The sequence below is a fragment of the Hyla sarda genome, chromosome 1, assembly GCF_029499605.1.
Source record: "Hyla sarda isolate aHylSar1 chromosome 1, aHylSar1.hap1, whole genome shotgun sequence".
Lineage (NCBI taxonomy): Eukaryota > Metazoa > Chordata > Amphibia > Anura > Hylidae > Hyla > Hyla sarda.
This window is the reverse complement of record NC_079189.1, coordinates 556,835,706-556,860,991: the sequence shown is the minus strand read 5'-3', so window position 1 is coordinate 556,860,991 and position 25,286 is coordinate 556,835,706. Positions and strand designations below refer to the sequence as shown.

The 25,286-nt window shown below is 44.6% G+C and overlaps 1 protein-coding gene across 2 annotated transcripts in view; it reads right to left on the bottom strand.

The window, feature by feature from the left end:
- The window catches only part of HCN1 (hyperpolarization activated cyclic nucleotide gated potassium channel 1), a 437,731-nt gene that overhangs the window by 46,773 nt on the left and 365,672 nt on the right, over window positions 1-25,286 (bottom strand). For both annotated transcript variants that reach the window (XM_056542019.1, XM_056542027.1), the window contains exon 5: window positions 1,534-1,680. In XM_056542019.1, coding sequence (XP_056397994.1) covers window positions 1,534-1,680 — 147 coding nt within the window. The remainder of the gene's footprint in view (window positions 1-1,533; window positions 1,681-25,286) is intronic.

The following is a 25,286-nucleotide window of genomic DNA, read 5'->3' as shown; positions in this document are numbered from 1 at the left end:
GCGTACAGACCTGTATGGGGACAATTTTTTTGCGCCGTGTTCTGAAGTTTTTATCGGTACAATTTTTGTATTGATCGGACTTTTTGATAGCTTTTTATTCATTTTTTATTATATAAAAAGTGACCAAAAATACGCTCTTTTGGAATTTGGGATTTTTTTGCGCGTACGCAATTGACCGTGTGGTTTAATTAATTATATATTTTTATAGTTCGGATATTTACGCACGCGGCAATACCACATATGTTTATGTTTATTTCAATTTACACAGTTTTTTTTATGGGAAAAGGGGGTGATTAAAACTTTTATTAGGGAAGGGGTTAAATGACCTTTATTAACTTTTTTTTTTCCACTTTTTTTTTTTGCAGTGTTTTAGCTCCGATAGGGAGTTATAACACTGCATACACTGGTCTATTACCCTGATCCCTGCAAAGCCATAGCTTTGCATGGATCAGCGTAATAGGGGGTTGATTGCTCAAGCCTGTAGCTCAGACTTGGAGCATAAAACGCCGATCGGACACGACAGAGCAAGGTAAGGGGGCCTCCGCGATATTCCCGATCAGCCCGACTGAGCTGTCGGGAAGCTTTTACTTTCGGTTTAGACGCGGCGATCAACTTTGAAGTGTTTATAGCGTGCGGCACAACGATCTGTGCCGCATGCTATTAGCCCAGGGTCCTGGCTATCATAAGCCGCCGGGACCAACCCGGTATGATGCAGGGTCACGGCATTACCCCGTTTTAAATACCAGGACAGGTGTACAGGTATGCCCTGCGTCCTTAAGAGGTTAATGTGTCCTTATCACAAACAGCAATGTTTTTGGGCTACAGCTTTTGCTACTCACCAAAAACCACGGTAAAAATATGTTCGGAAAAATTGGCCACAAAATGTGCATATTTTCTGATGAAGATTTGCTCCTGCAGATTTTCCTGCTCAGTGACTTCAATGGGCAGCAAAATCTGCTGAAGCAAATCTGCAGCAGAAAATACGTACGTGTGAACGCACCCTTATATTGGGATGGGGGTCATACATCGTGTATACACAACGTACGTGTGGACGCACCCTTATATTGGGATGGGGTAATACATTGTGTATACGCAATGTATTTCACGTTGCGCATAATCATATTCTCCTATGAGCAGACACACAGGGCTTTCCCGCCGCAGCCCTGTGTGTGCAGTGAGGTTTGGAGGCGGGCCGAGCACGCCCATGTGACTGTCTTGCACGGCTCCGCCTCCAAACCTCACTTCACGCACAGGGCTGCGGCGGGAAAGACCTGTGTGTCTGCTCATTGGAGAATACGCTGCATAAAATTGCAGTGGTCTTCAAATTGTGGCCCTAAAGATGTTGCAAAACTACAACTCCCAGGATGCCCGGACAGCCGTTGGCTGTCCCGGCATGCTGGGGGTTGTAGTTTTGCAACATATTTAGTTTGGAGACCACTGCCCTGGATTATGGAAGAATGATTAAGAACAATTCCTTTATACTATTTGATACACAGTGAATAGGTCCATGTGCATGGACTGCTGTGCACTTACCTCCCTTAGAGGATCATTCAGCTCACTGAGAATGTTGTCTTCATCGAAGATCTTCCCTTGGTACCTGTGCTCGTAATAGTCATGTATCTTCTGTCGCATGTCAGAAGGCAGCTTATGAAATGACATGTACTGTTCCACTTGCTTGTACTGTGAAAAAACAACATAGATGGAAATTAATGACCGGCAGTACATTTCTATTTATCGGGACATTCAACATCATGTTGGCCGGGGACTTACACTGTAACTATTTTCAACTATTTGCATCACCTTTTTTCTTTTTTCAAATTTCCAGACCATAGTGGGTCAAAGACATAAGGTTTCTCCTTGAGGAAAGCACCAAAACCAGAGGCAGAACTTGTAGCTTCTGGGCCCCAATGCAAATCTGTAACAGGGCCCTATGTCTACCATGTGCTCTTTATAATACTTCTAGGCTGCATTCACATCACGATTTCTCCATCCGACTTGAGTAAACGATTTTATAACTTAAAATCGTATGAAATCGCATATAAAGTCGGCTCCATTGACCTCCATTAAAAAATCGTATCCATTACACACATCCGATTTGATCCGTATCCGATCTCACACGATTTTTGTTCAGGTCTGAAATCGTGGTCAAACCCGAATTCAGACCCGAACAAAAATCGTGTGAAATCGGATGCGGATCAAATCGGATGTGTGTAATTGATCCGATTTTTTAAAGGGGTTCTCCACTGCCCTGTCTTCTGGAGCTCCGCTCGCATCGTTCCGGAAGTTTATTACTCCGGACGCTGTGTGCGGGCTTCTGTGTTCGAGGCCGCCCCCTCGTGATGTCACGCTCACCCGCCCCCTACACGAAAGTCAATGGGAAGGGGGCGTGACAGCGACCGCGCCCCCTTCCCATAGACTTTAATTGAGGGGGCGGGCAGGCGTGATGTCACGAGGGGGCGGGTGTGACATCACGAGGGGGCGGCCTCGAACACGGAAGCCCGCACACAGCGTATGGAGTAATAAACTTCCGGACACTGCGAGCTGAGCTCCGGAAGACAGGGCAGTGGAGAACCCCTTTAGTGGAGGTCAATGGATCCGACTTTATATATATGATTTTATATGATTTTAAGTTAAAAAATCGTGTACTCAAGTTGGATGGAGAAATCATGATGTGAACGCAGCCTTAATGGGTAGAGGTGCCTTTGGGCCCCATTAGACACCAGGGTCCGGTGTGACTACTACCTCTGCAACCCCTATACTTATGCCCCTGGCCATAACTGTGTGTGAAGATCTATAGGCTATTAGCATTCCGCTGGGAAGTAAGGATATGCAAAACAGCTCTATCACACGACTTTTTCAGGTAGCTTTCCATTATTATCAGTGTTTCAGTCTTAGGCTATGTTCACACGGTGGAATGTCTGCATGGAAAATTTTTGCGCAGACATTTCACAGACAGCGGAGCGTAGGCAGAACATGCTTGGAATTGTCTCATAGACAGCAATGCATTTCCAAGTGGAATCTGCAAAAGCATTTAACAGGTTCAATGTTTTTGTGGATGCCATTAACACAGCAGAATTTCCGTTGCAGGAATTTCATTGAACAGTATTGGTTGTGAATTAATGCAGAATTTTCATGCAGAATTCTATACAGATTCAGTGCAGTAATTCTGCCATGTGAATCTGGCCTTAGAAGCTGACTGGGAATGTATGCCAAGTAGGGCTGGGTGGTATGGTGTATCGCGGTATTTTTGTAACTTAAGGCGGTTCCACGGTATATAACGGTATTCCCCCCCCCCTCCCCCAAAATTAATTATTAGCCCAGCGCTGCACTGTCCCCATCAGGGTACTACTCACGTCACCCGCAAGCGCTGCTTTCCTCTTCATACTGTTCTTTGCGGCCGCCGGCGCTGACACTCTCTATACTGTGCGGTATCCCTATGTGGTATCCCTATGTCCGGGCTGCAAAAGGTAAACAAAATAAACTAACTCACGTTCCGACGTCGGCCTTACACTGGGGACGTGAACGTCGGTAGCCGGCAGCCTATCACCGGCCGCAGCAATGTTCCGCCTCGGCCGGTGATAGGCTGAGCCCACTGTCATGTAAGAAGCCGGCTTCTTACATGACAGTGGGCTCAACCTATCACCGGCCGAGGCGGAACATCGCTGCGGCCGGTGATAGGCTGACGGCTGCCGACGTTCCATTCCCTGGGAAGCAAGTCCGGACTGACTGGAAAGGTGAGTTAAAGTTTATTTTGTTTACCTTTTGCAGCCTGGGCATAGGGATACAGTATAGAGCAGTGGTTTGCAATCTGCGGACCTCCAAATATTGCAAAACTACAACTCCCAGCATGCCCGGACAGTAGTAGCGCTGGGCTGATAATTAATTGAGGGGGGCAGAACAGCGCTCGTGGGTCACATATGATTAGTTCCGCTGGGCTGATAATTCATTCATTACTGAGGGGGAGGGGCCAAACCGGTATTGCGGTATGGGTTGAAATTCATATCGTGCAGCACAAAAATGTTGGTATTCGGTATGAACCGGTATACCGCCCAGCCATAAATCTTTCAGAGGAGAAGAATACCCCTCTGCAGTCAGCAGTTTTAGGGTGATTGCCCATCTTTAGTAAAATGCTGGTTGTTGACTTGGCTGGTGAGAGGCCTGACAATGTGGGTCAGAGGGATAATGTTTCTCCTTGAGGAGATAGGCCTTTAGAACTTCACTGGGAATGCTGGGAAGAAAACATATGCAAAGCAGCTCAATCATGCCATAGTGTTAAGAATCCTAAGCCTACTTTGTCAGACTAATTAGACTTTATGGGCAAGATTTATCAAATCCTGTCCAGAGGAAAAGTTGCTGAGTTGCCCATAGCAACCAATCAGATCGCTTCTTTCAATTCTTATGGGCCTTTTCAAAAATGAAAGAAGCGATCTGATTGGTTGCTATGGGAAACTCAGCAACTTTTCCTCTGGACAGGTTTTGATAAATCTCCCCCTTAATGTTTTCAACCAGTTTCCATGAAAGTCTAAGTAAAGGGGGTATTTCTAAGTACCGTATTTATCGGGGTATACCACGCACCGGCCTATAACACGCACCCTCATTTTACCAAGGATATTTGGGTAAAAAAAGTTTTTTACCCAAATATCCATGAAAAAATGAGGGTGCATGTGTGCGCGTGTATACCCCGATATACCCCCAGGAAAGGCAGGGGGAGAGAGGCCGTCGCTGCCCGCTTCTCTCCCCCTGCCTTTCCTGGGGTCTAGAGCGCTGCTGTCGGCCCTTTTCACCCCCTGGTTATCGGCGCCGCTGCCCGTTCTGTCCCCCTGACTATCGGTGCCGGCGCCGACAGCCAGGGGGAGAGAAGAGGCAGCGGCACCCATTGCCGGCGCCGCTGCCCCGTTGCCTTCCCCCATCCCCGGTGGCATAATTACCTGAGTCCGGTCCCCGCTGCTCCAGGCCTCCGTCGTGCGTCCCCAGCGTCGATGCTATGCACGGCGCGGCGCTCTGACGTCATGCGCCGCGCCATTCAGCGCATAGCAATAACGCCGGGGACGCACGACGGAGGCCTGGAGCAGCGCGGACCGGACTCAGGTAATTATGCCACCGGGGATAGGGGGAGGCAATGGGTGCTGCTGCCCCTTCTCTCCCCCTGGCTGTCGGCGCTGCTTCTCTCCCCCTGGCTATCGGCGCCGGCACCGATAGTCAGGGGGACAGAACGGACAGCGGCGCCGATAACCAGGGGGTGAATAGGGCCGACAGCAGCGCTCTAGACCCCAGGAAAGGCAGGGGGAGAGAAGCAGGCAGCGACGGCCTCTCTCCCCCTGCCTTTCCTGGGGGTGTATCGGCGTATAACACGCACACAGACTTTAGGCTAAAAATTTTAGCCTAAAAAGTGCGTGTTATACGCCGATAAATACGGATACAAATGAATTTGTATTAAAAAAAATGGACCAGGTTTAACCCTTTAAGGACTCAGGGTTTTTCAGTTTTTGCACTTTCGTTTTTTGCTCCTCACCTTTTCAAAATCACGACCCTTTCAATTTGGCACCTACAGACCCTTTTGCTGGCTTGTTTTTTGTGCCACCAATTGTACTTTTACCAAAAAATCTACGACAAAACCAAAAAGAAAAATATTTGTGGGACAAAATAGAAAAAAACAAAAAAAACGCCATTTTGTACTTTTGGGGGGCTTCCATTTCCACACAGCGCACCTTTCTGTAAAAATGACACCTTATTTTTATTATGTAGGTCCATCCGATTAAAATGATATCCTACTTATAAAGGTTTGATTTGTTTTACTTCTGGTGAAAATTTTGAACTGTTTGCACAAAAATTAGTATGCTTAAAAATGTCCTCTTCTAACCCCTATAACTTTTTTATTTCTCCGCATACAGGGTGGTATGAGGGCTAATTTTTTTCACTTTGCATGATAAATAATGTTGTATTTAAGAGTTTGGACAATTGTGCCATACAAGAATACAAGATACCAAATATGTTTATTTTTATTATATAGACATATTTTTTATATAAAATTTGGGAAAAGGGGGGTAATTTAAACTTTTAATATGGAAGGGGTTAATTTATTCAAATTTTTTTTTATTGATCCCCTTAGGGGACTTTTAGTAGGAATCATTAGATTCCTCATAAAAATCAATGTACAGTAGTTCCATATAACATAGGGTTAAAGTGGTACTCCGGTGGAAAACTATTATTTTTTTAAATCAACTGGTGCCAGAAAGTTAAACAGATTTGTAAATTACTTCTATTAAAAAATCTTAATCCTTCCAGTACTTATTAGCTGCTGAATACTACAGAGGAAATTATTTTCTTTTTGGAACACAGTGCTCTCTGCTGACATCTCTGTCCATTTTAGGAACTGTCCAGAGCAGCATATGTTTGCAATGGGGATTTTCTCCTACTCTGGACAGTTCTTAAAATGGACAGAGATGTTGGCAGAGAGCACTGTGGTCATGATGTAAGCAGAGAGCTCTGTGTTCCAAAAAGAAAGGAATTTCCTCTGTAGTATTCAGGAGCTAATATGTACTGGAAGGATTAAGATTTTTTAATAGAAGTAATTTACAATTCTGTTTAACTTTCTGGCACCAGTTGATTTAAAAAAAAAAGTTTTCCACCGGAGTACCCCTTTAATAGCCAGCCGGACCGCATTTCGGCTATTAGCGGCCGGGTATGGTGCTGGCTGAAGTCAGGACCCCGCGCCATACACATGCACATTGACGTGTATACATGTTAATGGTCGTTAAGAGGTTAAGCACATGATGTCAAGTTATAATAATGTGTAAAATGCTTCTATTAACTCCATGCACCGCTTTGTCCTGTTTTCAAGTGCTTCTTATTTTACTGTTGTCTTTGACCTTTCCCAGCATTCCATGCAGTCAGAGACGATATGTCATAAACCACATGGTCTCCAGGGGGCTTTTTCAGGTTATTTCAAGTTATGTTGGCACAGTATACCGTATATTACAGTGTCTGCGCCAGGAAAATACGACAAACCAGACATTGCATTGTGAAAAGCTGAAAAAAGGGCATGGTATGTAACAAAGGGGGCGTGGTCGGCCCGTAAAGGGGCGTGGTTTTACAACATGACCTATTTACTATTGAATTCGCAGAAAATCCTGTGACTAAATGGCTGGAAATTTCCACCTAGAAAAAGCTGGTTAGAAAAACTTTCCGACTTGTAAATCTGTGAATCCCCATAGTAAACAGAGAGGAATCCTACAAATCTGAAACAACATTTCACACTTATACAAACCCAACACTATTAGCAAATGAGGGTCATTGTCTCTGGCCACATTGAATGCTGGGAAAGGTCAGAGACAACAGTAAAATAAAATAAAAACACTTGCACTAAAGCAAAGTGTAGGGAAAAGTGCAAAATGTAGGGAAACCTTAGTAAATACCGTGGAAAAGAGTTGTGGGGAATTAAAACCCACAAAGAAAACTACACATCAGGGCCATTGTGTCTAATGGGGATTGTGATGTCCCATTCACATAGCGGAATTTCTGCTTTCCAGATTCTGCAAAAACATTGAACATGTCTTGAAATATTGCTGAATTCTGGGCAGAATCCCATTGTAGTTAATGGAGCTTAGAATTTCGGTAGAATTCTGTATTTTGAGATCACAGAAATTCTGCCGAAATTCTACTCCAATGCTGCAAAACTGCAAAAACGTCAAAAAATATGCAGCAAGCTGTGCAGAATGGAATTTGAGCGGAATCACAGAATTTCCTCCGCGTGAACATAGCCATATGACGTAATACAATGATTCAGCGTATCTATTGAACATATTAAAGTTTTACAGAACTGTTTCACGTTGTAGAAAAACAAATGCTTAAAATAATAGACTTTCTCCAGTTCCAAGTGCCACTACAGCCACTTAAATATGTATTATTTGATAGATGTAATCTTAACGCATCTTATTTTCTATGAATATCAAGTGAAGAAACATGAAGGAAAAATGAAATGAATAGTATGACTTATCAAAGCTGACACGAGGCAATTTACTTGGAGTGTAGCAGCCGAGAACAAATAAGCTCTACATGGCGAATCGAATTCCCGCTGTCACCCCAAAATACTGGAAAGCTGTCACTCACGCTGGGAAGTGATTGAAACACCTATATTATCGCACATGGATGGCTGCCTACCCCTCTGTAATCACTGCCAGGAAATACCGGGCTGCAGACTACACCAGATTCTTACATTTTTCATGAAGATAGCGATTATGTAACCGCGGCTCTCAGGGGCTCCCCATGGACTCTTTTAGCTGATTAGTTTTCAGGTTATTCTCAGGTTCAAGACTATATTTTTATGGCAGCTTGTTAATAGGTCATGTGGCCTATTGATGGGGACGACAGATGGATAGCTGCGGGCCGTACATCTTGAGGGTGCAGGATGCCTCTATTCAATACTTGTTTGCCTCAGTATAGGAAAGTGAAATACCAGGTACTATTTGTACTTCTCACTGGGGAAATTATTGTTTGTAATGGAAATCAATCATACATACATGCAATGGTATCCTAGGGAGCTTGTGCTAATATACAGAAACCAATCAGAGCAGGTAGAAATGCAATACTACCCTACTAGACACATCTCCTGTATCAGATACCAGTACAGTGACCCCCCGACCTACGATGGCCCTGACATACGAACATTTCAACATACGATGGCCTCTCAGACGCCATCACATGTTGAAGGCAGAATCAACATACGATGCTTTTGTATGTCGGGGCCATCGCATAAACGGCTATCAGGCAGCGCAGACTGCTTCAGCTGCCACCGGATAGCCGTTTACGGTGCCCCGTGTGGTCTGCTGACGATCACTTACCTGTCCTCGGGGCTCCGGCGCGTCCTCTTTGGGATCCCCTGCATCACCGGCGCTCTCCATCGTCATCATCACGTCGCTGCGCACGCCGTCCCGTCATCCAATAGGAGCAGCATGCGTAGGGACGTGATGGCGGCGATGGAGAGCGAGGATGCCGGGGAAGCAGAGGCCTTGCCGGAGCGTCGGGGACACCACGGGGACGTGGCGACAGCGAAGGAAGGCGACATCCAGAGCAGCGGTGACGAGCGGTGATGGTCCGGAGCGGCGGGGAAAGGTGAGTATAACCTCCAATACCAGTGGTCTTCAACCTGCGGACCTCCAGATGTTGCAAAACTACAACTCCCAGCATGCCCGGACAGCCGTTGGCTGTCCGGGCATGCTGGGTGTTGTAGTTTTGCAACACCTGGAGGTCCGCAGGTTGTAGACCACTGTCCTATACTTTACATTGCACAGATCCCTCAACATACGATGGTTTCAACAAACGATGGTCCATTTGGAACGGATTACCATCGTATGTTGAGGGACCACTGTATTCTGTATTCTTGTTTATAGGATACATAATATATTACCTACTACTCTTTAAAAACGTTTTCTACACAAGGACGCATTACTTATAGTAACCTATTGTCCTGGACATTACTGCCAACCTCCTCCAATCACCTAACTAGAAGAACAGGAATTTCACCAAGTGTTCTTGCTAAGATAAAGAGGTGTCCCAGAGAAAGACTTTTACATTTGAAGCCGCTTAGTGTGTGTGTCACTGCTGTTCTGACTGTGTCTGTCCCCCCTTTGTCAACATTTCCTGTTCCCCGTCCCAAAACATAGAATCACTGGCCGCAGAGGGGACCTGCCCCATGTGTCAGGAAGGAGGACAGAAAGCGCTGACCGGCACCATTGGAGTGACACTAGTGGGGGATCAATGGCATGTGAGTACATGTTTTTATTTTTTCTTGAGAACTCGTTCCACCCTAGCTGCCCTAACTCATGCTTATTGTCATACAGGAGGCAGTGGTATATGCAGTGGAATGTAAATGCAGAGGCGCATCTAGACTTTGTGAGGCCTCAAAGGGGTACTCCGGCGCTTAGACATCTTATCCCCTATCCAAAGGGGACATCACACTCCGCCCCTCAATGCAAGCCTATGGGAGGGGGCGTGACAGCTGCCACGCCCCCTCCCATAGGCTTGCATTGAGGGGCGGAGGCGTGACGTCACACCCCGCCTGCCCCGTGGTCGCCAGTAATCAGACCGGAGCAAACATGCTCAGGGAACTGATTTTAACTGGGGTGCTGCGTGCAAGATCACGGGGGTCCCCAGCGGCGGGACCCCCGCGATCAGGGATAAGATGTCTAAGCACCGGAGTACCCCTTTAAGCAGTTCTCGAACATGAGGCCCTTACTGACACTTGTATTTGAAAAAGATATGCAAGCTGTAAGATAATCGATACATACAGTGTATACATTACCGCACAAGGGTGCACACAGGATTTTCTCAAGGGTTGGGGTATGGAAACATAAAATAATACCTCAACACCAAAACAATATATTACTACTGCAGTGACCTAAAAATAGTATCATACTGTTACTAAAAAAAAATACACAGACCAATATCACCAATAACACCACTATACAAGGGATAAATAACTGGGCCATACCATGACAACTACCATTACCACCACATAGTGACTGGATAATACCACCATACTGATTCAGAAAAAACAATATAAACAGACCAAAATCTCCCATACAGGAACCATATAGTGGTAGATACCAGTGACCAGTTACATCCAGTGACTCACAAGTAATGGCTTCTTGGAGTGGTTCTCTTTATTTTCATTTTCTATCTGGCTCAGACTGCCATGAAGACTCCTTCCAAGCATGACACGCCTCCACAGAATCTGTCAGAAAAACATCTTAAGCTCTACACTTTTTCAGAAGATTCCCAACCTTTCCCCTACTCATAGTGTCCCAAAAAATTCCTCTTTTGGTTCCCTGCATATTATAAAGGCTGTAGGTAAGTGTTTTAGGGGGAAGGGTAGGGATTGGTTGTTGATAGGTAGGTAATTCCCCCCATATTAGGTAGATGCCAGGTAGGTAGATAGATGGGTAGGGAATCTCACCAGTAGGAAGGTGGGAAACCCCCCCCCCCCATTAAATAGATGCCCCCAATTGGTTTCCTCCAAAGAAATAAAAAAAAAGAAGAAGGAAAAAAAAAGAACAAGAGTCACTCTAAAACATGTGGTCGGCATTTATGATTGTAGGTGTAAGTGAAGCATTTATGATTGTAGGTGTAAGTGAAGCATTTTTCTACACCCTTTTTTGTGTGCTGGTAATGTGTAGGAACACCAAATTTATTAAATGGCCACGGAGCATTTGATACATTTTGCGCAGGTCACATTTTCTGAAATTTCTCTCTTCATATACACCAGAAAGTTAAGCTAAGTCTGGGCTGGTGTAGTTTAAGGGACTTTACAGTGGCTTTGCTCCTTTTTGGCGCCATTTTACAAAAAGGCGCAGTTCATAAAACCCTTCCATATCTTGTGTATTTCCAAAATCTGTAGATTACAACTCAAAATCAGCAGAAATGTGTAAACCAAAAGGTGCAAAAAAGGCGCAAATAAACCCTGCTTGCGCCTTTTTTGCACTTTTTCTAGACACAAAAAACTGTCTAAAGTCAATGATAAATGTCGGGCGTAGAGTTTATTTATTAGCACAAAATTGCATACAATTTATAGGGAAACATTAATTATTTAAAAGAGGTCCTACTCAGGGAGAAAGAAAGGGACACCCTATACTCATTGTAGATATAGTACCTAAAACATTGTTACATAATGCTAGATCCAAGCCTACATAGTTTATTATAATATAGTTTACTTAGTAAAAATGCACGAGTTCTGTATTACCGTGGTGTGTATATGTACTAGTGCACAATGCTGGAGTTGAGCAAACTTTTGAATAGTTTCGCTCGACAGACTCGCAGAACTTTTCAAAAAGGTTCAGTTTGCTGCGAATAAGTTCAAACCAAAACCCCAATTCAATAGCCCTTAAAGTGTACCTGCCATCGACAAAAACTTTTATATAATGTAGATATTATATGTATATTTGTAATATACATTGGTTACAAAATGTGTATATATTTGGGGGGGAAATGTTGTCCCTGCAGCTATTGCCTGTGTGTGTCTCTATGAGGAGTCCAAAATACAGGAAGTGAGGGCGGGACAAGCAGGGCTCTGTGCAGGCTCCTGGCTTGTCAATCATCCAGATGGGTGAGCAGAAAGTGTGTCATAGAGCCTCCATACACAGAGCCCTGCTTATCTTCAGTGTACAGAACCCTGCTTGTCCTCAGTGAACAGGGCCCTGCTTGTCCTCAGTGTACAGGGCCCTGCTTGTCCTCATTGCACAGAGCCCTGCTTGTCCTCAGTGTACGGAGCCCTGCTTGTCCTCAGTGCACAGAGCCCTGCTTGTCCTCAGTGTACAGAGCCCTGCTTGTCCTCAGTGTACAGGGCTCTGCTTGTTCTCAGTGTACAGAGCCCTGCTTGTCCTGAGTGTACAGAGCCCTGCTTGTCCTCAGTGTACAGAGCCCTGCTTATCCTCAGTGTACAGAACCCTGCTTGTCCTCAGTGTACAGAGCCCTGCTTGTCCTCAGTGTACAGAGCCCTGCTTGTCCTCAGTGCACAGAGCCCTGCTTGTCCTCAGTGTACAGAGCCCTGCTTTTCCTGACTGCACAGAGCCCTGCTTGTCCTCAGTGTACAGCGCCCTGCTTGTCCACCCACACTTCCTGTATTTGGACTCATCATAGAGACACACATGCTGCAGAGACAAAAATATACACATTTTTTAACCAATGTATATTACACATATACATAAAATGGTATTATCTACATTATATAAAATGTTTTTGTTGATGATGGGTACACTTCAAAACTTGTGTATAACCCTGCCTAAGAGCTAACACTACTAAGTAAAACACTGCTAGCATCACCTAGGAATCTATTGAAGTAGTTTTAAAGTGGTTTTAAGGCTAACCCATGGCAACCAACAGCTTGATAAAAAAACACACTGCACTAGCAGATTGTGTATGCTTTTTAACATTAAAATAAAGCTTCGTAAAGTATTCCTGGTTGTTGGCAGATGCCTACCGTTGTTAAAATGTACACGGAGGTATCAGAAGATATAATGGCTAGTGGTAGCTGTAGGCAGTGGAGAACAGGCAGTAGTAGCCTATTGGTAGCTATAGTTATGGGACAGCAAGCAGTGGTGCACTAGTGGTAGATGTAGGAAGTGGACAGCAGGCGGCGGTGAACTGGTGGTAGTATAGTAGCCAGCAGACAGCAAGGGTGGTGGACTGGTGGTTGTTGTAGTAGCCAGCAGACAGGAGGAGTGATGGACTGGTGGTAGTGTAGTATCCAGCGGACAGCAGGCATTGGTGAACTATTGGCAACTGTAGATAGCAGACAGCAGGCAGTGGAGGACTAGTGGTAGCTGTAGCCAGTGGACAACAGGCAGTGTGGACTGGTGGTAGTTGTTAAAGCCAGCAGACAGCAGGGGTGGTAGACTTGTGGTAGATGTAGTATCCAACTGACAGCAGGGGTAGTGGACTAGTGATAGTTGTAGCCAGCAGATAGCTGACAGTGTTGGACTAGTGATAGTTGTGCTTGTACGTAGAGTGTGCTTACGTAGAGTCGTAATTCCTAAACTTGGGCTCTTGCCTACTGGTGGTTGTTGTAGCCAAAGGACAGCAAGGGTGGTGGACTGGTGGTACTTGTCGTATTCAGCAAAAGACAGCAGGCATTGGTGATAAGTGGTGGCTGTAGCCAGGGGACAGCAGACAGTAGAGGCAGGGCCGCCGTCAGGGGGGCACAGCCAGTACTCCAGTAAGGAGCTCGGGCTCCCTGGGGCCAGGGCCCACGCTGCACCCCCTGCAGCTGCCACAGCACAGAAGCAGGGGACCAATGTTTACACAGCAGTCTCCTGCTTCCATGGTCGGTTCAGGACACATTAAACTATAAGCGTGTCCTACAGATGCGCTATAGTTCAATGCGGCGCTTGGGCTCGGCTGATTGATAGAGCGAAGAGCCATTGGCTCCTTGCCCTGTCAATCACTCTTGTGGGCCGCCCACAATATGCAGGCGCTGACAAGAGGCCCGGGTATACGTCCTCTGCACTCATGATATTATCATGCTCTGGGACACAGATCGCAAAAGAATACAGAAAAGAAGAGACCATGGACCGTGCTTGAGCCAGGATTTTTTTTTTCTTTTGTTAAGGGGGCTACTGATTACTACCTATTGGGGCTACTGATTTCTACCTAAGGGGGCTACTGATAACTACCTAAGGGGGGCTACTGATAACTACCTAAGGGGGCTGCTGATAACTACCTAAGGGGGCTGCTGATAACTGCCTAAGGGGGCTACTGCTATTACTACCTAAAGGGCCTGCTGGCTATTACTACCTAAGGGGGTGCTGTTGGCTATTACTACCTAAGGGGGTGCTGTTGGCTATTACTACTTAAGGGGGGCTGCTGGCTATTACTAGCAGAGGGGGCTGCTGATTACTACCTAAGGGGGCTGCTGGCTATTAATAGATAATGGGGCTACTGATAACTACCTGAGGGGAATGCTGATTACTACCTAAGGGGGCTGCTATTACTACCTAAAGAGGCTGCTGGCTATTACTACCTATGGGGGTGCTGCTGGCTATTACTACTTAAGGGGGCTGCTGGCTATTGCTACCTAAGGGGGCTGCTTCTATTACTAACTAAAAGGAGCTGCCACTACTATTACCTAAAGGGGGTTGCTGCTAACACCTACCTAAAGGGGGGCTGCTACTACTACATAAAGAGGGGGGGGGGCTACTACTGTATTGTATATGGGGGGCTGCAACTATATACAGGGGGACCTACCTACAGGGAGTAACCCCTACTTATAGGGGGCTGCTAGTGCATACAGGGAGAAACCAGGCCTTGAGCTGTCTAAAGGGCCCCAAAATTTCTGATGGCAGCCCTGAGTAGAGGACTAATTGTAGCTGTAGCCAGAAAACTGAAGGGAGTGGTGGGCTGGTGTAGTTGTAGTAGCCATGGATATTGTTACCCCTAAAGGATTAAACGAGTGACTGTGCTTTACCAGCTTTCTATAATTTTTATCTGGCAAGGGATACCTTCTTGAGGGTGGTAGGTAGGAAGATAGTGGGGGCTGTAGTCAGCCTTACAGGTACCCATCCTCTAACTAGGGAAATACAGGGCCGATCAGGAATAGGACATAGTGTAGGGATGCTTAGGCTTTATACTAGGCTCACTAGGCCCCTTCTATAAGCCCTGTCCCCACTCTACTAGGATTGCCCTCATCCCTTGTCGGTTGTAGGTATGGATAAGTATCTTTATGAGCCGTTTTCAGTTGGTTGCTCCCTTTACTTGCTCTGGGCTCATTGGGTCCTGTGTCCTCCCACCCGGTCCCCTAGTTTGTTTGAATACACTGGGGTCCAAATGCTTTATCTTAGGTCCGTATGATTGTATTTTATTCTTGGAACTGGATATGTCACCAGACGCTGTCTTTCTCCCACATCTGCGCTAGCAGCCGGCAGTATCGCACGGCTCCCCGCCACTGCGGGTGCGCACTGGAAGAATCTGACAGGATGCCGTAACTGTTAGTTGATCGTCCTTTCCCTTTACAAGTGATGTCCCTAGTATGGACCACAGGCTGATGGTATCTTGTATATGTATTTTCTTTTGCAGGAATCACCGGAGTCTGTCCTAAAGCTATATTAAGATATGGTGGCACAATTTATTTGTACTGTCATTATTGCATTTGGGGTTGTAACTGTATCGGCAGCCCCAAGCAGTTGGCATATATGACCTATATGTGATGTAGGACAGACTGTATGGATGCACTGTCCTAACTTGTTTTGGACACACATTGTGGAGAGCCCCTGATGAGGTCACCAACTCGGGTGAAACAAAACGCATAGGACATTGTGTATGGTCCGATTGCTAGATCCTAACATATGGCCGTTACAATCTGTATGGGGACTGTGATTGGTCCTATTTGGTTGATATATGATGATATTTGATACAAGTTTTTGGCAGTATATTTTATTATATACTAACTGTAAGTCTTAGTTGTGTCCATATTGATCAGGGGTCACCATCAGTATCCTCTCAGTGAGTACATTATTCACTATATATATATATATATATATATATATATATATATATATATGTTACTTAACAGCATTTAATAAAAGTTAAGTTTTATTTCACTTCTCCCCCTTCTTATACCTGTTGTAGTATCCAGCAGACAGCAGGAGTGGTGGACTGGTGGTAGTTGTAGCCAGTAGGCAGTGTTGGACTAGTAATAGTTGTAGCCTGGTCTTGTCATGCCCCTCCATGTGCTTAAGTAGAGTTGTAATTCCTAAACTTGGGCCCTAGGGCCTACTGGTGGTTGTTGTAGTAACCAATGGATAGCAGGGGTGGTGGACCGGTGGCAGTTGTGGTATTCAGTGGACAGCAGGCATTGGTGGACTAGTTGTTGTTGTAGCAAGCGGACAACAGGAAGTAGTGAAAAGGTGGTTATTGTAGTATCCAGCAGACAGCAGGGGTGGTGGAATAGTGGTAGTAGTCAGCAGACAGCACAGGTGGTGGACAACAGGGGAGGTGGACTAATTGTTGCAGTAGCCATCAAACAGCAGGGGTGGTGGACTAGTGCTAGTAGTAGTCAGCGGACAGCAGACAGTACCCTCCAGCTTTGAACACCTCACCTCCTTGTTACCTGGTTCCCAGTTCCTGTCTAAAACTTCATCATCATCATCATCAAACTTCTCCTCATTGTCCCCAACACTCCTCTCAGTATAAACTTCTGATGTCTGATCTTGAGCGCCTTGCTCCCCCTCAACATATCCACCATGATGCCTTACAATATCACCACCACTGCTTCCACCTCCACCATCTCTGCAGCACACTCCAAAGACTGTCCTCCTCAAATAACGGCTCCCCATGGCTAATGTTATCCTTCTGCTTAGAACTAGGAGGGAGAAGACAGAGACAATGGAACAGACCTTCTAGAAAGGACATTTCCAGCGTGATATGTAACTGTAGATGATAAGGAATTCACTGACACCTGGCTCAAAGTCATATGGTCAGGCTCTTTCTGCTCCTGAGATGAAAAAAGAATGAGCAAACCAGTCCACAATGGCTGTATTATCCTACAAAACAACACAACCCCTGGAGAAAATGATGATGGTGCTGCTGCTGCTGCTGCTACTACTACCACCACCAGGCACCCAGCTGCTGCTGCTACCTGCACTGGGCCTGAGAAAATAGGTGGTGCCAACAGTGCTGATAATGCCAATAATATGTTTACTGGTAGATAAGATGGCAGGGGTGTTTCTTCTTCTACCCTGTCCTCGTCCTTGAGGTCCTTGATGAGAGTGCCCATTTAATTACCGGAGTTTCCCTTATATACATATATATTCTCTTTGTGATATGCCTGTTGGAAGTGATTTAATGGATTTGAGGTTAGGATTTTCTATATATATTTATTTCCTTTCTCTGTTTGAGCAACTAAGATTAAGAGTCCTTGAGACCTGAAACATGTAAATATTGCTCATTCTTTCATGAGTATGGTGTCTGCTGTCCATGTCCATGGCTTGAGATTTTAACTTCTTCAAAATGTTAAGTTTTACCATACTTGAGTATGATGGATTCAACTTGCTAAAGTAACATTTGAGGACACCAGTCCATGCACCTGAAGCATGCACAGGTGAGATGAGCACTCAAGTTTCTTCCTCTTTAATCTTTCTATGGCTGGGCTCACTAGTGCACACCCACTGCTGGGATCTGTAGTGTAGAACCCCTGGACACAGTACTGCAGGTCAGCACAATGCACAACTGCAATGCTACAATGCTTTGTTTTGTGTTGTACTGTGAATTCTTTCTATGGGTTTGTTGGTGCAGTCACACTGCTGGGATCTGTAGTGCAGCAGAATCACTGGATACAGTTATGCAGGTCAGCCCACTGCACAATGCTTTGCTTTGTGTTGTAGTGTGGAAGCTTTCTATTGCTGGGCTCTGTAGTGCTACGATGAGTTATTCTGTGCTCACTGTTCAGTTTGTCTCACCGAGGTGGAAGCCTCAACGCAGTGCATAAGGTTTTCATCACTTCTTTTAAACTTATCCCTATGCTGTCTCTTAATTGACCTAGGAGCTGTATGCATGCAATGAGTGCCATACCCGCGGTCATGTGATCTTGCTGCTAGCTGCAAAGTATTCCTGGCTAGCCTGACATCATTCAATGCTCCTAATTTTATCACCCAATGCTGAAATGGTGCCAGAACGCCATGTGCTCATTATCCTTTCTCCTATAATAGCACAGTTGCCAGGCTCACACAAAGCTAACCTGGCATAGTTCTAATGTTCGCCAAACATAATTTTAGGCAAAGTTCTGAGTGAAACGGGTTCTATGGTTGTGGCTCACTTATCTCTATACACTGCTTCTTATATGCCTGCATTCTGTTTTATATGCATGAGCATTCTTACTAAGAAAGATACAGTACAGACCAAAAGTTTGGACACACCTTCTCATTCAGAGTTTTCTTTATTTTCATGACTATGAAAATTGTAGATTTACATTGAAGGCATCAAAACTATGAATTAACACATGTGGAATAATATACATAACAAAAAAGTGTGAAACAACTGAAAATATGTCATATTCTAGGTTCTTCAAAGTAGCCACCTTTTGCTTTGATTACTGCTTTGCACACATTCTCTTGTTGAGATTCAAGAGGTAGTCACCTGAAATGGTTTTCACTTCACAGGTGTGCTGGTGTGGAGGAGGAGGTGTGATGGTGTGGGGGTGCTTTGTTGGTGACACTGTTGGGGATTTATTCAAAATTGAAGGCATACTGAACCAGCATGGCTACCACAGCATCTTGCAGCGGCATGCTATTCCATCCGGTTTGCGTTTAGTTGGACCATCATTTATTTTTCAACAGGACAATGACCCCAAACACCTCCAGGCTGTGTAAGGGCTATTTGACCAAGAAGGAGAGTGATGGGGTGCTGCGCCAGATGACCTGGCCTCCACAGTCACCGGACCTGAACCCAATCGAGATGGTTTGGGGTGAGCTGGACCGCAGAGTGAAGGCAAAAAGGGCCAACAAGTGCTAAGCATCTCTGGGAACTCCTTCAAGACTGTTGGAAGACCATTTCAGGTGACTACCTCTTGAAGCTCATCAAGAGAATGCCAAGAGTGTGCAAAACAGTAATCAAAGCAAAAGGTGGCTAGAACCTAGAATATGACATATTTTTCATACTTTTTTGTTATGTATATAATTTCACGTGTTAATTCATAGTTTTGATGCCTTCAGTGTGAATCTACAATTTTCATTGTCATGAAAATAAAGAAAACTCTGAATGAGAAGGTGTTTCCAAACTTTCGGTATGTACTGTATACAATATGTAGGCTTGTATCTAACTTTTTGCAACAATGTTTTAGAGGTACCCTGGTTGAGAAACACTGCATAACTTGCCTAGTGGTAGAGCCACCTGAATGTAACTGGATCTCACCAGAGAAGAGTTGACTTCCATTGTTTGGAGTCCTTTATTCTAAACAAAAAGTTTAATAAAATTCAGAAATAGAAGACAAAGGGGGAGATTTAACAAAAACCTGTCAAGAGGAAAAGTTGCTGATTTGCCCATAGCAACCAATCAGATCACTTCTTTCATTTTTCAGAGCCTTTTCAAAAATGAAAGAAGTGATCTGATTGGTTGCTATGAGCAACTCAGCAACTTTTCCTTTGGACAGGTTTTGATGAATCTCCCCCAAAGTGATTTAGTAGGCTTCCTGACGTTCTATGGACAACCACTAATAAAACATTCTCATATCGGCCTAAAATCATGTCAAATGACACACACAGCTCAGCTACATCTGTATGTTTGTTCCTTTTTTTCCACCACCTGTTTACTGTCTGGCACATTTTCTATATTCAACTTGTTCTCACTTGTCCCTGTTCTCCGATTCCTTGCACTGCTGCTGAGTTTATAAGGAAAAGTAGATTGTCAGCAGCCATCTGCTGTTCTCCGGAATCAATGACCACTACTTGATAGAGCGCACGTCTTTATGCCGCTTCTACTGACTGCTGTGATTAGCGTGTTCCCATCATTTATTGACAATTTTCTCACTGTATAATTTTATTGCAGCAAAAAAAAATAAAAAATCTTCTTACACTGCTAACTCTCTCCACAATATATTTAAAGAACTGATTTTTTTCCCCAACCGTTTCCAAAGAGTCACATGTTCTTCATAGAAAGCTAAATAAGTTTCAAAGGTCAGGTAGAGTTGCATCCAAAAAATGCAACAATGTAAATTTGTGGTAATGCGCTCAATGAACTGTACTTATAGTTAAGCATTTTGAAGAAATAACTTCAGGAAAATGTTAGGCAAAAAGTCCCAAATTTTTGGTGTAATTTGTCACTTGCGCAAAAGTATGCAACAAAGTTATTTCAAAGAGCCAAGTGTATATATAGAACTCCTGAATGGGGCTGCGGCAGTTCGCAGGAAGGGGGTTCTGTCCCCCGCATGACGTGGTGGCCGACACGCCCCCTCCTGTATTCCATAGAGTCTGCCGTGGCTTCCTGCAAGGGACAACATGGGGCTTCCTGTGGACTGCCGCGGCCCAGCGGTTGGACCCCCCGCGATCTATAACTTATCCCCTATCCTTCGGAGAGAGGATAAGTTATATTCCACTACAATATTTCTTTAAGTGCAAATAGTAAAACTCCAATATCGTTGGAACAGGATGGCATAGCAAAAAAGTATAAACCCTTTCAAAAGCTCCAAGGATTTTTTCTTTTTTTTTTTTAATGGCCACAGCTTCTTAATAAAGAGTAGTCTGGTATGTGGTCTGAGTCTGTTTTGTATTAAGGAGGAGTTTGGCTGGGGTCTGTATTAGGGGCCTTTTTGGATATTTTCTTCTGATATAGGGGATTACCTATATCACCTTTATTATACAGAACTTTTCTTCATCTGTATATAAAGACACTTCAATGTCTCTATCTTTCACTTGTAATAACTTTATTCTAGAATGATAAACAAATTAAAACCATTTTTTTTTGGTTATCTACTACATCTTATATGATGGAATTAATATGAATTATACCTCTGTCCTAGGTTCACATCAGAAACCAGAAACAGATGCCAGGGCCTGCTGGGCTTGGTGACCCATGGAAATCTAGACATGCATGCTCTGCATGACAAGCTGGGCCTGGCATAGTCAATCAGTCCACTATGACCCAATCATATAAGAGTCAACATCTACCTGGAGTCAACCATGTGTCTCTCAGTGTTTTGAATGCATACTAGCAATAAAGGAGCTTTGAAGTTACCGTATATACTTGAGTATAAGCCGAGTTTTTCAGCACGAAAACGTGCTGAAAACGCCCCCCTCGGCTTATACTCGAGTGAACTCTCCACCTGTCAATCCCTTCTCAGCAGTCTTCAACCTGCGGACCTCCAGATGTTGCAAAACTACAACTCCCAGCATGCTTCGTCATTATCCAGAACCCCCACCCCCCTTTTGTTTTGTACTCACCTCCCCTCGACGGGAAGTTAGGGTGAGCTGGTCCGGGCCATCTATGCTGCAGGGACTGTCCTGTGGGGATGGTCAGTCATTGCGGGCTGTCCATTTTCACTGGGGGGCCCTCTTCTCTGCGCATAAGGCCTGCCCCGGGCTAGTGACGTTGCCTTGACGACGACACACAGGGACGTTCTTGTGCAACGTCACTAGTCTGGGGCAGGCCCGAAGCGCGGAGAAGAGGGCCCCCGGTGAAAATGGACAGCCTGCAACGAATAAGCCTCCTCACAGGACAGTCCCTGCAGCATAGATGGCCTGGACCAGCTCACCCTAACTTCCCGCCGAGGGGAGGTGAGTACAAAACAAAAGGGGGGGGGGGGCTTGATGATGATGAAGGCCGCAGTGGTCTTCAACCTGTAGTCCTCCAGAGGTTTAAAAACTACAACTCCCAGCATTGTAGTTTTGCAACATCTGGAGGTCTGCAGGTTGAAGACCACTGATGAAGGGATTGACAGGCGGTGATGATGAATAGGGGGGATGATGATGACAAGGGTCTGGATGATTACATGGGGGGATAATGTATTTCCCACCCTAGGCTTATAGTCGAGTCAATAATTTTTCCTGGGTTTTTAGGGTGAAATTAGGCGCCTCGGCTTATATTCGGTTCGGCTTATACTCGAGTATATACGGTACAAAACCACCTAAAATGCCTTCTACCTGCGGATGTGCTTAATATGATACAGCATACAGTTACAATTTCCTTTGCTTATAAAAAAAACCATCTGCTGCTAAAATTAGGCATCCCATTGGCCTCACATCGAACAGTCGTGTTATCCATCTTATCTGACGTTTTGGACTTTTGCCACTGTATTGTGCACATTTACCAAGCTTCAACAACCTTGAAAGAGCACTGTGTCATATGAAAGACATCTGCTCAGGACACCAGACATTCTTTGGAAAGGAGAAAGGAGATCATTTTGTTTTTACTCAGAAATGTATTTTAATCTTTGAATAAAATAGCAGGGTTAAAGGAGTAATACGATAAGAGGTACCATAAAAGTCTGATAGGTGAAGGTCTCACTTCTTGGATTCCCACCTATCAGGAGAATGGTCGTCCTGTGACCCCATCTAACTGCAGAAGATGGCAGCTGGTACTTTTCTGGTTCAGCAACCCTTATAGAATGCAGGAAAGAACTCATCTCTTTCAGACATTTGTACCTAAATACTCCTTTAATAGTAAGTTACAGGGGTTTTAACAGAAAGCCCAAAATACATTTTTTATTGATGGTCTATTGTGGTGGCCAAGCACAGAATCACCAGCTGCCACAGTGAACCTAGTTCAGGGGGCTGTTATCTTACAAGGTTTGCTGCAAAAGTATTTCTCTAAAGTCCGGTTTGCCCATGCCACATCTGCCATACCCGCTTGTACCTGTTATTCATCGCTTTTCCTGAATAAAGCTGCCGTCTGGCATGTGGTGAGTGCCATCTTCTGTGTCCTTTTTGCACCTCCTGAACTAGTTGCTAAGGGCAGCTAATCCCTCTCCACCCCGCACTCAGTGTAGTGTATGTGCTCCTAGTTACGTTGGTGCCCGTTCGTTCTTCTTTCCATAAATACCTTCCTTTAAAGTGCGGAGGCCAATATTTTTGTGTTTATTACATTACAATTGTATTTCCTGGGTTTCTATGTGTTACATGCATGCATTGAGTCTTATATGGAGTGTAAGGGGTTAACTATTTCTACCCATAAATCTGTTGCAGTGCTACTTTGTCTTATGTCTAACCCCTTAACCATTCAATGCCAAAGACTGTCCTAATCACCCCTATTCCCAGGATAGGGAATGCAAAATCCTGATTCTATTCAGTCCAGCTTTGGCCTCCGGTCAGAGTGCATGTTAGTCAGTGTATGAGCTAACGCTCAAAGGTACAAAAAAGAGCAGCATTAAAGGGGATACTCCGCTGCTCAGCATTTGGAACAAACTGTTCCGAACGCTGGAGGCGGCACCGGGAGCTCGAGACATCATAGCCCCGCCCCATCATGATGTTACACGCCGCCCCCTCAATGCAAGTCTATAGGAGGGGGCGTGGCGGCTGCCACGCCCCCTCCCATAGACTTGCATTGAGGGGGCAGGACGTGGCGTCATGCGGGAGTGGGGCTAAGCTCCCACCTCCAGAGTTTGGAACAGTCTGACAGTTTGTTCCAAACGCTGAGCAGTGGAGTATCCCCTTTAAGGAGAAACATATTCTATGAACCTTATTGCAACAAAGAACTAGGTGTGTTAATTTCTCATGACCTGCCTAGTCTTGGGATTATCTTCTGGATACACTCAAAAATTGTGGCACAGCATTACCCAGACAATAAGCAGGAAGGGATCCTTGCAACATTTTCCATGGACCACCCTGGTGAAGACCCCAGACAGTTTGCTCAGTTACATTGGACTTAAAAGCTAGTGCAGTGTACAACTTACAAGCCTCACTGAAAATTTACGGTCCCAAGAACAAGTCGGCCTTACCTAGATGGACTGTATAATGCTCAGGGCAGACCTTGCCTTTGACTCTCATGCATACAGCAAGAGGGAAACTTGACCAAAAGTAAAGTAGGACTAAAATCATTAAAACCTAAAAAAAATATCTTCCAATATCTTCTGGACTGTGACTAGTGAAACTTTACTATTTGCTCCTAAAGTGTAACCTAAAGAACTGTACTTCATATCTGAGTGTTATTACTGTGTTGATCTTCACCAGGAGTAAAGTAAAGTACCGAGTGGTTTTCCATAAACACTGGCTTTAGAGGGTTTATTTCCTAGGGCCATGTGTATGGAAGAAAGCATCTATGAAATAGTGGATTGTGAAATCTTCATGGTGATACAGGGTTGCATCACTCTAGCCATGTGATACTACATTCCTCATCATACACCTACAGTATACTACACTCTGGCGTCACAAACTTGATAACTACTGCACCCCAGTCCTGTACTACAACTTTAGCGCCAAACATATCACAACCCCTGTGCTCCACTTTATCCTCATTGGAGGTCTGACACCCAGGCACCCTTACCGATCAGCTGTTTGCCAGCACCAACATATACAGAGAGTAGTAGAAAGCAACTGAAAAAAGCTTAAAAATATGCTGGAACTTTATGCTGGGAGAGAGACATAGAGAGCTGCTCAATTTACTGTTTGAACTTTGAGCTGATGATATATTTGCTAAAAGGGTCCCATCCTGAGATTGTGCAGGGCCTATGGTGCCTCCATAATACTGACATAACAACTATCAGTACCAGCCCCAGTGATCCCATGAGAACATAGTGCTCCTATCTGTGGCAAATTTTATGAACCCAATGAGCCCAGTCAATTTGTTCACCATGTCCAATAGTGCACTATGACGCAGCATGCCCCCATAAGGTACTCCAATATTTCTAGAAGAGAATACCTTCATATTGTGGCTTCTGAATGAAAGTGCCCCATTTCTATACAGGCTCTTTGATAAAAAATTTAAAAAAAAAACTCTGGTGCCCACATTAACCCCTTCATGACCCAGCTAGTTTTGTCATTTATTTGTTGCAGTCCGTTTTTTCAAATCTGACATGTGTCTTTTTAAGTGGTAATAACTTTGAACTGCTTTTATCTGGCAAAGTGATTCATAGATTGTTTTTTTTTTTTTTGAGACATATTGTACTTTATATTAGTGGTAAATTTGTGTTGATACATGAAGCAATTTTAGTGAAAAACTCTAAAATATTGTGAAAAATTTGAAAAAAATGTCTTTCTCTATGTTTGAAACTCTTTACTTGTAAGAGAATTAGTCATGCCAAATAAATTTAGTTATTAAAGGGGTTTTCTACCATGGGATTTTAGTACGTACCTGGCAGATAGTAATGGACATTC